The 13,559-nt window shown below is 51.1% G+C and overlaps 1 protein-coding gene across 1 annotated transcript in view; it reads left to right on the top strand.

Moving 5' to 3' along the window:
• LOC124017623 (vacuolar protein sorting-associated protein 13B-like) overlaps positions 1–13,559 on the top strand; it is a 193,998-nt gene that overhangs the window by 122,161 nt on the left and 58,278 nt on the right. Inside the window, 2 exon segments of the mRNA XM_046332876.1 lie at positions 7,308–7,483; positions 9,161–9,337. Coding sequence (XP_046188832.1) covers positions 7,308–7,483; positions 9,161–9,337 — 353 coding nt within the window.

Genomic DNA, 13,559 nt, shown 5'->3' with positions numbered 1-13,559 from the left:
TCTGCCTCCTCACTACTGTCCTGACAACAGACCTCATTCTGCCTCCTCTCTACTCTACTGTCCTGACAACAGACCTCATTCTGCCTCCTCACTACTGTCCTGACAACAGACCTCATTCTGCCTCCTCTCTACTCTACTGTCCTGACAACAGACCTCATTCTTCCTCCTCTCTACTCTACTGTCCTGACAACAGACCTCTTTCTGCCTCCCTACTACTGTCCTGACAACAGACCTCTTTCTGCCTCCTCTCTACTCTACTGTCCTGACAACAGACCTCTTTCTGCCTCCTCTCTACTCTACTGTCCTGACAACAGACCTCATTCTGCCTCCTCACTACTGTCCTGACAACAGACCTCTTTCTGCCTCCTCTCTACTCTACTGTCCTGACAACAGACCTCTTTCTGCCTCCTCACTACTGTCCTGACAACAGACCTCATTCTGCCTCCTCTCTACTCTACTGTCCTGACAACAGACCTCATTCTGCCTCCTCTCTACTCTACTGTCCTGACAACAGACCTCTTTCTGCCTCCTCTCTACTCTACTGTCCTGACAACAGACCTCATTCTGCCTCCTCTCTACTGTCCTGACAACAGACCTCTTTCTGCCTCCTCACTACTGTCCTGACAACAGACCTCATTCTGCCTCCTCTCTACTCTACTGTCCTGACAACAGACCTCTTTCTGCCTCCTCTCTACTGTCCTGACAACAGACCTCATTCTGCCTCCTCACTACTGTCCTGACAAGAGACCTCATTCTGCCTCATCACTACTGTCCTGTCCTGACAACAGACCTCTTTCTGCCTCCTCACTACTCTACTGTCCTGACAACAGACCTCTTTCTGCCTCCTCACTACTCTACTGTCCTGACAACAGACCTCTTTCTGCCTCCTCACTACTGTCCTGACAACAGACCTCATTCTGCCTCCTCTCTACTCTACTGTCCTGACAACAGACCTCTTTCTGCCTCCTCACTACTCTACTGTCCTGACAACAGACCTCTTTCTGCCTCCTCACTACTGTCCTGACAACAGACCTCTTTCTGCCTCCTCACTACTCTACTGTCCTGACAACAGACCTCTTTCTGCCTCCTCACTACTCTACTGTCCTGACAACAGACCTCTTTCTGCCTCCTCACTACTCTACTGTCCTGACAACAGACCTCATTCTGCCTCCTCACTACTGTCCTGACAACAGACCTCTTTCTGCCTCCTCTCTACTCTACTGTCCTGACAACAGACCTCATTCTGCCTCCTCACTACTGTCCTGACAACAGACCTCATTCTGCCTCCTCACTACTGTCCTGACAACAGACCTCATTCTGCCTCCTCTCTACTCTACTGTCCTGACAACAGACCTCTTTCTGCCTCCTCACTACTGTCCTGACAACAGACCTCATTCTGCCTCCCCTCTACTCTACTGTCCTGACAACAGACCTCTTTCTGCCTCCTCTCTACTGTCCTGACAACAGACCTCATTCTGCCTCCTCACTACTCTACTGTCCTGACAACAGACCTCTTTCTGCCTCCTCACTACTCTACTGTCCTGACAACAGACCTCATTCTGCCTCCTCACTACTCTACTGTCCTGACAACAGACCTCTTTCTGCCTCCTCACTACTGTCCTGACAACAGACCTCATTCTGCCTCGTCTCTACTCTACTGTCCTGACAACAGACCTCTTTCTGCCTCCTCTCTACTCTACTGTCCTGACAACAGACCTCTTTCTGCCTCCTCACTACTCTACTGTCCTGACAACAGACCTCTTTCTGTCTCCTCACTACTCTACTGTCCTGACAACAGACCTCTTTCTGTCTCCTCACTACTGTCCTGACAACAGACCTCTTTCTGCCTCCTCTCTACTCTACTGTCCTGACAACAGACCTCTTTCAGCCTCCTCATCTCTTCTCTCCTGTCCTGACAACAGACCTCTTTCTGCCTCCTCACTACTCTACTGTCCTGACAACAGACCTCATTCTGCCTCCTCACTACTGTCCTGACAACAGACCTCTTTCAGCCTCCTCATCTCTACTCTCCTGTCCTGACAACAGACCTCTTTCTGCCTCCTCTCTACTCTACTGTCCTGACAACAGACCTCTTTCAGCCTCCTCTCTACTCTACTGTCCTGACAACAGACCTCATTCTGCCTCCTCTCTACTGTCCTGACAACAGACCTCATTCTGCCTCCTCACTACTGTCCTGACAACAGACCTCATTCTGCCTCCTCACTACTGTCCTGACAACAGACCTCATTCTGCCTCCTCTCTACTCTACTGTCCTGACAACAGACCTCTTTCTGCCTCCTCACTACTGTCCTGACAACAGACCTCTTTATGCCTCCTCACTACTGTCCTGACAACAGACCTCATTCTGCCTCCTCTCTACTCTACTGTCCTGACAACAGACCTCTTTATGCCTCCTCACTACTCTACTGTCCTGACAACAGACCTCTTTCTGCCTCCTCACTACTGTCCTGACAACAGACCTCATTCTGCCTCCTCTCTACTCTACTGTCCTGACAACAGACCTCATTCTGCCTCCTCTCTACTCTACTGTCCTGACAACAGACCTCATTCTGCCTCCTCTCTACTGTCCTGACAACAGACCTCTTTCTGCCTCCTCTCTACTCTACTGTCCTGACAACAGACCTCATTCTGCCTCCTCACTACTGTCCTGACAACAGACCTCATTCTGCCTCCTCACTACTGTCCTGACAACAGACCTCATTCTGCCTCCTCTCTACTCTACTGTCCTGACAACAGACCTCTTTCTGCCTCCTCTCTACTGTCCTGACAACAGACCTCATTCTGCCTCCTCACTACTCTACTGTCCTGACAACAGACCTCATTCTGCCTCCTCTCTACTCTACTGTCCTGACAACAGACCTCATTCTGCCTCCTCTCTACTCTACTGTCCTGACAACAGACCTCTTTCTGCCTCCTCTCTACTGTCCTGACAACAGACCTCATTCTGCCTCCTCACTACTCTACTGTCCTGACAACAGACCTCATTCTGCCTCCTCTCTACTCTACTGTCCTGACAACAGACCTCATTCTGCCTCCTCTCTACTGTCCTGACAACAGACCTCTTTCTGCCTCCTCTCTACTCTACTGTCCTGACAACAGACCTCATTCTTCCTCCTCACTACTGTCCTGACAACAGACCTCATTCTGCCTCCTCACTACTCTACTGTCCTGACAACAGACCTCTTTCTGCCTCGTCTCTACTGTCCTGACAACAGACCTCTTTCTGCCTCGTCTCTGCTCTACTGTCCTGACAACAGACCTCTTTCTGCCTCGTCTCTACTCTACTGTCCTGACAACAGACCTCTTTCTGCCTCCTCACTACTCTACTGTCCTGACAACAGACCTCTTTCTGTCTCCTCACTACTCTACTGTCCTGACAACAGACCTCTTTCTGTCTCCTCACTACTGTCCTGACAACAGACCTCTTTCTGCCTCCTCTCTACTCTACTGTCCTGACAACAGACCTCTTTCAGCCTCCTCATCTCTTCTCTCCTGTCCTGACAACAGACCTCTTTCTGCCTCCTCACTACTCTACTGTCCTGACAACAGACCTCATTCTGCCTCCTCACTACTGTCCTGACAACAGACCTCTTTCAGCCTCCTCATCTCTACTCTCCTGTCCTGACAACAGACCTCTTTCTGCCTCCTCTCTACTCTACTGTCCTGACAACAGACCTCTTTCAGCCTCCTCTCTACTCTACTGTCCTGACAACAGACCTCATTCTGCCTCCTCTCTACTGTCCTGACAACAGACCTCATTCTGCCTCCTCACTACTGTCCTGACAACAGACCTCATTCTGCCTCCTCACTACTGTCCTGACAACAGACCTCATTCTGCCTCCTCTCTACTCTACTGTCCTGACAACAGACCTCTTTCTGCCTCCTCACTACTGTCCTGACAACAGACCTCTTTATGCCTCCTCACTACTGTCCTGACAACAGACCTCATTCTGCCTCCTCTCTACTCTACTGTCCTGACAACAGACCTCTTTATGCCTCCTCACTACTCTACTGTCCTGACAACAGACCTCTTTCTGCCTCCTCACTACTGTCCTGACAACAGACCTCATTCTGCCTCCTCTCTACTCTACTGTCCTGACAACAGACCTCATTCTGCCTCCTCTCTACTCTACTGTCCTGACAACAGACCTCATTCTGCCTCCTCTCTACTGTCCTGACAACAGACCTCTTTCTGCCTCCTCTCTACTCTACTGTCCTGACAACAGACCTCATTCTGCCTCCTCACTACTGTCCTGACAACAGACCTCATTCTGCCTCCTCACTACTGTCCTGACAACAGACCTCATTCTGCCTCCTCTCTACTCTACTGTCCTGACAACAGACCTCTTTTCTGCCTCCTCTCTACTGTCCTGACAACAGACCTCATTCTGCCTCCTCACTACTCTACTGTCCTGACAACAGACCTCATTCTGCCTCCTCTCTACTCTACTGTCCTGACAACAGACCTCATTCTGCCTCCTCTCTACTCTACTGTCCTGACAACAGACCTCTTTCTGCCTCCTCTCTACTGTCCTGACAACAGACCTCATTCTGCCTCCTCACTACTCTACTGTCCTGACAACAGACCTCATTCTGCCTCCTCTCTACTCTACTGTCCTGACAACAGACCTCATTCTGCCTCCTCTCTACTGTCCTGACAACAGACCTCTTTCTGCCTCCTCTCTACTCTACTGTCCTGACAACAGACCTCATTCTTCCTCCTCACTACTGTCCTGACAACAGACCTCATTCTGCCTCCTCACTACTCTACTGTCCTGACAACAGACCTCTTTCTGCCTCGTCTCTACTGTCCTGACAACAGACCTCTTTCTGCCTCGTCTCTGCTCTACTGTCCTGACAACAGACCTCTTTCTGCCTCGTCTCTACTCTACTGTCCTGACAACAGACCTCTTTCTGCCTCCTCACTACTCTACTGTCCTGACAACAGACCTCTTTCTGCCTCCTCACTACTCTACTGTCCTGACAACAGACCTCTTTCTGTCTCCTCACTACTCTACTGTCCTGACAACAGACCTCTTTCTGTCTCCTCACTACTGTCCTGACAACAGACCTCTTTCTGCCTCCTCTCTACTCTACTGTCCTGACAACAGACCTCTTTCAGCCTCCTCATCTCTTCTCTCCTGTCCTGACAACAGACCTCTTTCTGCCTCCTCACTACTCTACTGTCCTGACAACAGACCTCATTCTGCCTCCTCACTACTGTCCTGACAACAGACCTCTTTCAGCCTCCTCATCTCTACTCTCCTGTCCTGACAACAGACCTCTTTCTGCCTCCTCTCTACTCTACTGTCCTGACAACAGACCTCTTTCAGCCTCCTCTCTACTCTACTGTCCTGACAACAGACCTCATTCTGCCTCCTCTCTACTGTCCTGACAACAGACCTCATTCTGCCTCCTCACTACTGTCCTGACAACAGACCTCATTCTGCCTCCTCACTACTGTCCTGACAACAGACCTCATTCTGCCTCCTCTCTACTCTACTGTCCTGACAACAGACCTCTTTCTGCCTCCTCACTACTGTCCTGACAACAGACCTCTTTATGCCTCCTCACTACTGTCCTGACAACAGACCTCATTCTGCCTCCTCTCTACTCTACTGTCCTGACAACAGACCTCTTTATGCCTCCTCACTACTCTACTGTCCTGACAACAGACCTCTTTCTGCCTCCTCACTACTGTCCTGACAACAGACCTCATTCTGCCTCCTCTCTACTCTACTGTCCTGACAACAGACCTCATTCTGCCTCCTCTCTACTGTCCTGACAACAGACCTCTTTCTGCCTCCTCTCTACTCTACTGTCCTGACAACAGACCTCATTCTGCCTCCTCACTACTGTCCTGACAACAGACCTCATTCTGCCTCCTCACTACTGTCCTGACAACAGACCTCATTCTGCCTCCTCTCTACTCTACTGTCCTGACAACAGACCTCTTTCTGCCTCCTCTCTACTGTCCTGACAACAGACCTCATTCTGCCTCCTCACTACTCTACTGTCCTGACAACAGACCTCATTCTGCCTCCTCTCTACTCTACTGTCCTGACAACAGACCTCATTCTGCCTCCTCTCTACTGTCCTGACAACAGACCTCTTTCTGCCTCCTCTCTACTCTACTGTCCTGACAACAGACCTCATTCTGCCTCCTCACTACTGTCCTGACAACAGACCTCATTCTGCCTCCTCACTACTCTACTGTCCTGACAACAGACCTCTTTCTGCCTCGTCTCTACTGTCCTGACAACAGACCTCTTTCTGCCTCGTCTCTGCTCTACTGTCCTGACAACAGACCTCTTTCTGCCTCGTCTCTACTCTACTGTCCTGACAACAGACCTCTTTCTGCCTCCTCAGTACTCTACTGTCCTGACAACAGACCTCTTTCTGTCTCCTCACTACTCTACTGTCCTGACAACAGACCTCTTTCTGTCTCCTCACTACTGTCCTGACAACAGACCTCTTTCTGCCTCCTCTCTACTCTACTGTCCTGACAACAGACCTCATTCTGCCTCCTCACTACTCTACTGTCCTGACAACAGACCTCTTTCTGTCTCCTCACTACTGTCCTGACAACAGACCTCTTTCTGCCTCCTCACTACTCTACTGTCCTGACAACAGACCTCTTTCTGTCTCCTCACTACTCTACTGTCCTGACAACAGACCTCTTTCTGTCTCCTCACTACTGTCCTGACAACAGACCTCTTTCTGCCTCCTCTCTACTCTACTGTCCTGACAACAGACCTCTTTCTGTCTCCTCTCTACTCTACTGTCCTGACAACAGACCTCATTCTGCCTCCTCTCTACTGTCCTGACAACAGACCTCATTCTGCCTCCTCACTACTGTCCTGACAACAGACCTCTTTCTGCCTCCTCTCTACTGTCCTGACAACAGACCTCTTTCTGCCTCCTCTCTACTCTACTGTCCTGACAACAGACCTCATTCTGCCTCCTCTCTACTGTCCTGACAACAGACCTCATTCTGCCTCCTCTCTACTGTCCTGACAACAGACCTCATTCTGCCTCCTCTCTACTGTCCTGACAACAGACCTCATTCTGCCTCCTCACTACTCTACTGTCCTGACAACAGACCTCATTCTGCCTCCTCTCTACTGTCCTGACAACAGACCTCTTTCTGCCTCCTCTCTACTGTCCTGACAACAGATCTCTCTCTCTCTCTCTCTCTCTCTCTCTCTCTCTCTCTCTCTCTCTCTCTCTCTCTGTCTCTCTCTCTGTCTCTGTCTCTCTAACATCCGTGTCCTGTTCTCTTCCAGGTTGTATTTAGTCCTCTGTTCATGATGCGTAGCCACCTTCCAGACCCTGTCATCATCCACACAGAGAAGAGAAGTCTGGGGCTGAGAGAGAGTCAGCTGATCCAGGGACAGGGTCACCAGGAACAACTACTGAACACGGAGAATGACCTGACACACCACCTCACCTTCCAGGCCAGGTAACACACCTTCCAGGCCAGATAACACACCTTCCAGGCCAGGTAACACACCTTCCAGGCCAGGTAACACACCTTTCAGACCAGGTAACACACCTTCCCGGGCCAGGTAACACACCTTTCAGACCAGGTAACACACCTTTCAGACCAGGTAACACACCTTCCAGACCAGGTAACACACCTTCCGGACCAGGTAACACACCTTTCAGACCAGGTAACACACCTTCCAGACCAGGTAACACACCTTTCAGGCCAGGTAACACACCTTTCAGACCAGGTAACACACCTTTCAGACCAGGTAACACACCTTTCAGACCAGGTAACACACCTTCCAGACCAGGTAACACACCTTTCAGACCAGGTAACACACCTTCCCGGGCCAGGTAACACACCTTTCAGACCAGGTAACACACCTTTCAGACCAGGTAACACACCTTCCAGACCAGGTAACACACCTTCCAGGCCAGGTAACACACCTTCCGGGCCAGGTAACACACCTTCCGGGCCAGGTAACACACCTTCTGGGCCAGGTAACACACCTTTCAGGCCAGGTAACACACCTTCCAGACCAGGTAACACACCTTTCAGACCAGGTAACACACCTTTCAGACCAGGTAACACACCTTTCAGACCAGGTAATACACCTTCCAGACCAGGTAACACACCTTTCAGGCCAGGTAACACACCTTCCAGACCAGGTAACACACCTTTCAGACCAGGTAACACACCTTTCAGACCAGGTAACACACCTTTCAGACCAGGTAACACACCTTCCAGGCCAGATAACACACCTTCCAGGCCAGGTAACACACCTTCCAGGCCAGGTAACACACCTTTCAGACCAGGTAACACACCTTCCCGGGCCAGGTAACACACCTTTCAGACCAGGTAACACACCTTTCAGACCAGGTAACACACCTTCCAGACCAGGTAACACACCTTCCGGACCAGGTAACACACCTTTCAGACCAGGTAACACACCTTCCAGACCAGGTAACACACCTTTCAGGCCAGGTAACACACCTTTCAGACCAGGTAACACACCTTTCAGACCAGGTAACACACCTTTCAGACCAGGTAACACACCTTCCAGACCAGGTAACACACCTTCCAGGCCAGGTAACACACCTTCCGGGCCAGGTAACACACCTTCCGGGCCAGGTAACACACCTTCTGGGCCAGGTAACACACCTTTCAGGCCAGGTAACACACCTTCCAGACCAGGTAACACACCTTTCAGACCAGGTAACACACCTTTCAGACCAGGTAACACACCTTTCAGACCAGGTAATACACCTTCCAGACCAGGTAACACACCTTCCGGGCCAGGTAACACACCTTCCGGGCCAGGTAACACACCTTCCGGGCCAGGTAACACACCTTCCGGACCAGGTAACACACCTTCCGGGCCAGGTAACACACCTTTCAGACCAGGTAACACACCTTCCAGGCCAGGGCCAGGTAACACACCTTCCAGACCAGGTAACACACCTTCCGGGCCAGGTAACACACCTTCCAGACCAGGTAACACACCTTCCAGACCAGGTAACACACCTTCCAGACCAGGTAACACACCTGGGAAGGGAGGGAGGGAGGGAGGGAGGGGTCTCCCCAGTCCAAGTAGAACTGACAGCTGACTGACAGGTAGACAAGACTAACCTGTCTGTCTGTCTGTTGCAGTGAGGACGAGGATGCGTCTCACTGTGCGGTGCCCATCTCCACCAGTGTGATCAAACAGATAGTGAACAGGAACCAGGCTGGGTTGGAGGACAGCCAGGACCACATACTGGCAGACTTCTACGGTCTGAAGAACAACAGCCAGTCTCCATGGCCCTACGTCAGCAAGGACACAGACAGGTACTGTGTGTGTGTGTGTGTGTGTGTGTGTGTGTGTGTGTGTGTGTGTGTGTGTGTGTGTGTGTGTGTGTGTGTGTGTGTGTGTGTGTGTGTGTGTGTGTGTGTGTGTGTGTGTGTGTGTGTGTGTGTGTGTGTGTGTGTGTGTGTGTGCACTGCTGTCTCTTGTACACTAAGGACCTGGGGACGAGTTGCAGGGGACAGAAGAGGAGGAGAATTGGCCCATTTGAAAGCTTGAAAAAAATGGTTTAATTTAGGAGACCCCTGGTTTAGATCCTAGGAGAACCCTGGTTTAGATCCTTGGAGAACCCTGGTTTAGATCCTCAGAGACCCCTGGTTTAGATCATTGGAGACCCCTGGTTTAGATCCTAGGAGAACCCTGGTTTAGATCCTAGGAGACCCCTGGTTTAGATCCTCGTAGACCCCTGGTTTAGATCCTAGGAGACCCCTGGTTTAGATCCTAGGAGAACCCTGGTTTAGATCCTAGGAGAACCCTGGTTTAGATCCTTGGAGAACCCTGGTTTAGATCCTCAGAGACCCCTGGTTTAGATCATTGGAGACCCCTGGTTTAGATCCTCAGAGACCCCTGGTTTAGATCATTGGAGACCCCTGGTTTAGATCCTCGTAGACCCCTGGTTTAGATCCTAGGAGACCCCTGGTTTAGATCCTAGGAGAACCCTGGTTTAGATCCTAGGAGAACCCTGGTTTAGATCCTAGGAGACCCCTGGTTTAGATCCTAGGAGAACCCTGGTTTAGATCCCCTGGTTTAGATCCTTGGAGACCCCTGGTTTAGATCCTCAGAGACCCCTGGTTTAGATCCTCGGAGACCCCTGGTTTAGATCCTCGGAGACCCCTGGTTTAGATCCTCGGAGACCCCTGGTTTAGATCCTCGGAGACCCCTGGTTTAGATCCCCTGGTTTAGATCCTTGGAGACCCCTGGTTTAGATCCTCAGAGACCCCTGGTTTAGATCCTCAGAGACCCCTGGTTTAGATCCTCAGAGACCCCTGGTTTAGATCCTCAGAGACCCCTGGTTTAGATCCTCAGAGACCCCTGGTTTAGATCCTCAGAGACCCCTGGTTTAGATCCTCAGAGACCCCTGGTTTAGATCCTCAGAGACCCCTGGTTTAGATCCTCAGAGACCCCTGGTTTAGATCCTAGGAGACCCCTGGTTTAGATCCTCGTAGACCCCTGGTTTAGATCCTAGGAGACCCCTGGTTTAGATCCTAGGAGAACCCTGGTTTAGATCCTAGGAGAACCCTGGTTTAGATCCTTGGAGAACCCTGGTTTAGATCCTCAGAGACCCCTGGTTTAGATCATTGGAGACCCCTGGTTTAGATCCTCAGAGACCCCTGGTTTAGATCATTGGAGACCCCTGGTTTAGATCCTCGTAGACCCCTGGTTTAGATCCTAGGAGACCCCTGGTTTAGATCCTAGGAGAACCCTGGTTTAGATCCTAGGAGAACCCTGGTTTAGATCCTAGGAGACCCCTGGTTTAGATCCTAGGAGAACCCTGGTTTAGATCCCCTGGTTTAGATCCTTGGAGACCCCTGGTTTAGATCCTCAGAGACCCCTGGTTTAGATCCTCGGAGACCCCTGGTTTAGATCCTCGGAGACCCCTGGTTTAGATCCTCGGAGACCCCTGGTTTAGATCCTCGGAGACCCCTGGTTTAGATCCCCTGGTTTAGATCCTTGGAGACCCCTGGTTTAGATCCTCAGAGACCCCTGGTTTAGATCCTCAGAGACCCCTGGTTTAGATCCTCGGAGACCCCTGGTATAGATCCTCAGAGACCCCTGGTTTAGATCCTCAGAGACCCCTGGTTTAGATCCTCAGAGACCCCTGGTTTAGATCCTCAGAGACCCCTGGTTTAGATCCTCAGAGACCCCTGGTTTAGATCCTCAGAGACCCCTGGTTTAGATCCTCAGAGACCCCTGGTTTAGATCCTAGGAGACCCCTGGTTTAGATCCTCAGAGACCCCTGGTTTAGATCCTAGGAGACCCCTGGTTTAGATCCTAGGAGAACCCTGGTTTAGATCCTAGGAGAACCCTGGTTTAGATCCTTGGAGAACCCTGGTTTAGATCCTCAGAGACCCCTGGTTTAGATCATTGGAGACCCCTGGTTTAGATCCTCAGAGACCCCTGGTTTAGATCATTGGAGACCCCTGGTTTAGATCCTCGTAGACCCCTGGTTTAGATCCTAGGAGACCCCTGGTTTAGATCCTAGGAGAACCCTGGTTTAGATCCTAGGAGAACCCTGGTTTAGATCCTAGGAGACCCCTGGTTTAGATCCTAGGAGAACCCTGGTTTAGATCCCCTGGTTTAGATCCTTGGAGACCCCTGGTTTAGATCCTCAGAGACCCCTGGTTTAGATCCTCGGAGACCCCTGGTTTAGATCCTCGGAGACCCCTGGTTTAGATCCTCGGAGACCCCTGGTTTAGATCCTCGGAGACCCCTGGTTTAGATCCTCGGAGACCCCTGGTTTAGATCCCCTGGTTTAGATCCTTGGAGACCCCTGGTTTAGATCCTCAGAGACCCCTGGTTTAGATCCTCAGAGACCCCTGGTTTAGATCCTCGGAGACCCCTGGTATAGATCCTCAGAGACCCCTGGTTTAGATCCTCAGAGACCCCTGGTTTAGATCCTCAGAGACCCCTGGTTTAGATCCTCAGAGACCCCTGGTTTAGATCCTCAGAGACCCCTGGTTTAGATCCTCGGAGACCCCTGGTTTAGATCCTCTGAGACCCCTGGTTTAGATCCTCTGAGACCCCTGGTTTAGATCCTCAGAGACCCCTGGTTTAGATCCTCAGAGACCCCTGGTTTAGATCCTCTGAGACCCCTGGTTTAGATCCTCTGAGACCCCTGGTTTAGATCCTCGGAGACCCCTGGTTTAGATCCTCGGAGACCCCTGGTTTAGATCCTCTGAGACCCCTGGTTTAGATCCTCTGAGACCCCTGGTTTAGATCCTCGGAGACCCCTGGTTTAGATCCTCGGAGACCCCTGGTTTAGATCCTCGGAGACCCCTGGTTTAGATCCCCTGGTTTAGATCCTTGGAGACCCCTGGTTTAGATCCTCAGAGACCCCTGGTTTAGATCCTCAGAGACCCCTGGTTTAGATCCTCGGAGACCCCTGGTATAGATCCTCAGAGACCCCTGGTTTAGATCCTCAGAGACCCCTGGTTTAGATCCTCAGAGACCCCTGGTTTAGATCCTCAGAGACCCCTGGTTTAGATCCTCAGAGACCCCTGGTTTAGATCCTCAGAGACCCCTGGTTTAGATCCTCGGAGACCCCTGGTTTAGATCCTCGGAGACCCCTGGTTTAGATCCTCTGAGACCCCTGGTTTAGATCCTCTGAGACCCCTGGTTTAGATCCTCAGAGACCCCTGGTTTAGATCCTCAGAGACCCCTGGTTTAGATCCTCTGAGACCCCTGGTTTAGATCCTCTGAGACCCCTGGTTTAGATCCTCGGAGACCCCTGGTTTAGATCCTCTGAGACCCCTGGTTTAGATCCTCTGAGACCCCTGGTTTAGATCCTCAGAGACCCCTGGTTTAGATTCATCTAGCCGTTCTCCAGACCAGACATTTACACTGTCGTTCCTGTGTGCCACAGACTTTCTGACACAAAGGACAGGGGCCTTGCATTTAGATATAGTTTGGCACATCGGGCATCAGAGAGCAACGCAGATCAAACATCACATTACTAATGAACTAACCAGGTGACTTTCTGACTGGATCCAATGTGCTGCTTCTGTCAGGGGGGCTGCCAGCGGAGGCCAGCTTTTTAGCAGTGTGAGATCTGACAGCCGTACTCACTCTCTCCCCCAACACCAACCCCAACCCCCCTCCCCGATCGGCCACGTCTAACAAAACGTTTGCTTAATGATTACTGAGGTATTTCTCTCTCGTTAAAGGCCTACACACAGAGAAGAAGAAGAAGAAAAAAAACATTTACCTCTTCAACTTCCTGTGCCCTCTAACACACTTCCTGTGCCCTCTAACACACTTCCTGTGCCCTCTAACACACTTCCTGTGCCCTCTAACACACTTCCTGTGTCCTCTAACACACTTCCTGTGCCCTCTAACACACTTCCTGTGCCACACACTTCCTGTGCCCTCTAACACACTTCCTGTGCCATCTAACACACTTCCTGTGCCCTCTAACACACAGTGTTTAGACTCTCAGAGCCAAGAGAGCGGTTCGTTACCCTGGCGACCGCACCGTACTCCGAGAGC

The sequence above is a fragment of the Oncorhynchus gorbuscha genome, unplaced genomic scaffold (assembly GCF_021184085.1).
Source record: "Oncorhynchus gorbuscha isolate QuinsamMale2020 ecotype Even-year unplaced genomic scaffold, OgorEven_v1.0 Un_scaffold_295, whole genome shotgun sequence".
In the NCBI taxonomy this organism is placed as follows: domain Eukaryota; kingdom Metazoa; phylum Chordata; class Actinopteri; order Salmoniformes; family Salmonidae; genus Oncorhynchus; species Oncorhynchus gorbuscha.
This window is presented reverse-complemented; position numbering and strand designations above follow the sequence as displayed.